The following is a 1,381-nucleotide window of genomic DNA, read 5'->3' on the forward strand; positions in this document are numbered from 1 at the left end:
CGTGCCGAACACCATCATCGCAACACCGGCGAGAAGCATCACGTACGTGAAGGTGTAGTGCATCCATCCAACCGACCGCAGCGACCAGTTACCGCCGTACATCATCAGGAGAGAGGGAAGAATAAAGGCCAATATACCGCCACAGAACGCACCAATGAGACCAAACACCGTGTTGATCTTTGGGATGAACAGGCCGCAAAGCAGCGAAGCAACAGCGAGGCTGATGACGAAGATACAGTGTTTCCAAAACGGCAGCGTGTCGGGGTTCCACCCAAAACTGTGGTAGAGGGAGTTTCGGGTGATCATGATGAGAAGCGGATAGGAGGCGCACAGCTTCACCAGCACGCCAACGTATCCCACCATCACCGCCGGCTCCTTGACTGGGTCGTACAGCAGCAGAGCGGAGACGGTTGCGCGACTGCCAAAGTCAAAGTAGCCGAAGATGCCTGTCAGGGCGTACAGGATGAAGCACAGAAGAACTGCAATGGCGGAGTACAGGGTGAATCGACTCACGCTGCGCTCTCTCATGTCCCAGTAGACCTCAAACGCACCGATATGGCACGTGTAGGCAAACATAAAAACTCCGACGCCGTCCAGTGCCTTGTTGCCGGTGCCGAACAAGTGGACACCGTCATCGGTGGGTCTGCCGGCGACAGTTATGTGTTTCGAGTTTTCTGCCAGTCCGTTCATGCCCGAGTGAACGATGATCATCACCACGAAGTAGATGATGAAGACAACGCCCACCGTCGAGACGTAGCGCAGCGAGTTGATGCGCCTCGGGATGACGAAGGGCAACATCAAGACAAGCCACACCAGGCTTGTCAGCAGACGGGCGCCTGAACTCGACCTCCAGTACCCCGAGGCATCCGCATTCTTGAAAATGGCCCTGAAGACGTCCGCCACGCAGATGATGAACGCGACACAGCCGCCGAAGGTAATTGCAGAACGCACAGCAGTTGTGAAGTAGTCAAAGCCAGGCCCCAGCAGCGTACGTGCCATGTCTTCGTAAGTCGTCAGGCCAAGCCGCTCCATCTGCACGGCGAGGCAGTACAGTGCGTAGACAGTGAGAACCCCAACGATGGCCGGGTACACAACCGCCATGACCACACCGCTGCTGTTTGAGGCGGCAGGGAGTCCGAGGATGCCAGCGCCAACGCATATGGAGGCAATGTTGAACACGGTGGACAGCATCCCGCCCGGTGGAATTATAGATGAGAACGACGCCATCACCGACCTCGCCCACCCACGCCGTTCCACGTCTTCCTTCTCGCATCCCTCGCCCACCACCTGTTCCGCGTCTTCTTTCCCGTAGGCGTTGCGGGCGACGCTTTGGGTGTCTTCTTCCTGCACTGCCTCCGTGGACAGCAATGGATGGCTCGTT

At 57.3% G+C, this 1,381-nt stretch overlaps 1 protein-coding gene across 1 annotated transcript; it reads right to left on the reverse strand.

The window, feature by feature from the left end:
* TraAM80_08854 (amino acid transporter) lies at positions 1–1,227 on the reverse strand (the record flags this gene model as incomplete). The annotated part of the gene is made up of 1 exon (XM_029385579.1): positions 1–1,227. A coding segment is annotated over one exon (1,227 nt), but the record flags the coding sequence as incomplete, so codon positions are not given.
* Between the last annotated feature and the right edge of the window lie 154 nt (positions 1,228–1,381).

Source organism: Trypanosoma rangeli (genome assembly GCF_003719475.1).
Source record: "Trypanosoma rangeli strain AM80 chromosome Unknown Tra_15.4_contig_00474, whole genome shotgun sequence".
Lineage (NCBI taxonomy): Eukaryota > Euglenozoa > Kinetoplastea > Trypanosomatida > Trypanosomatidae > Trypanosoma > Trypanosoma rangeli.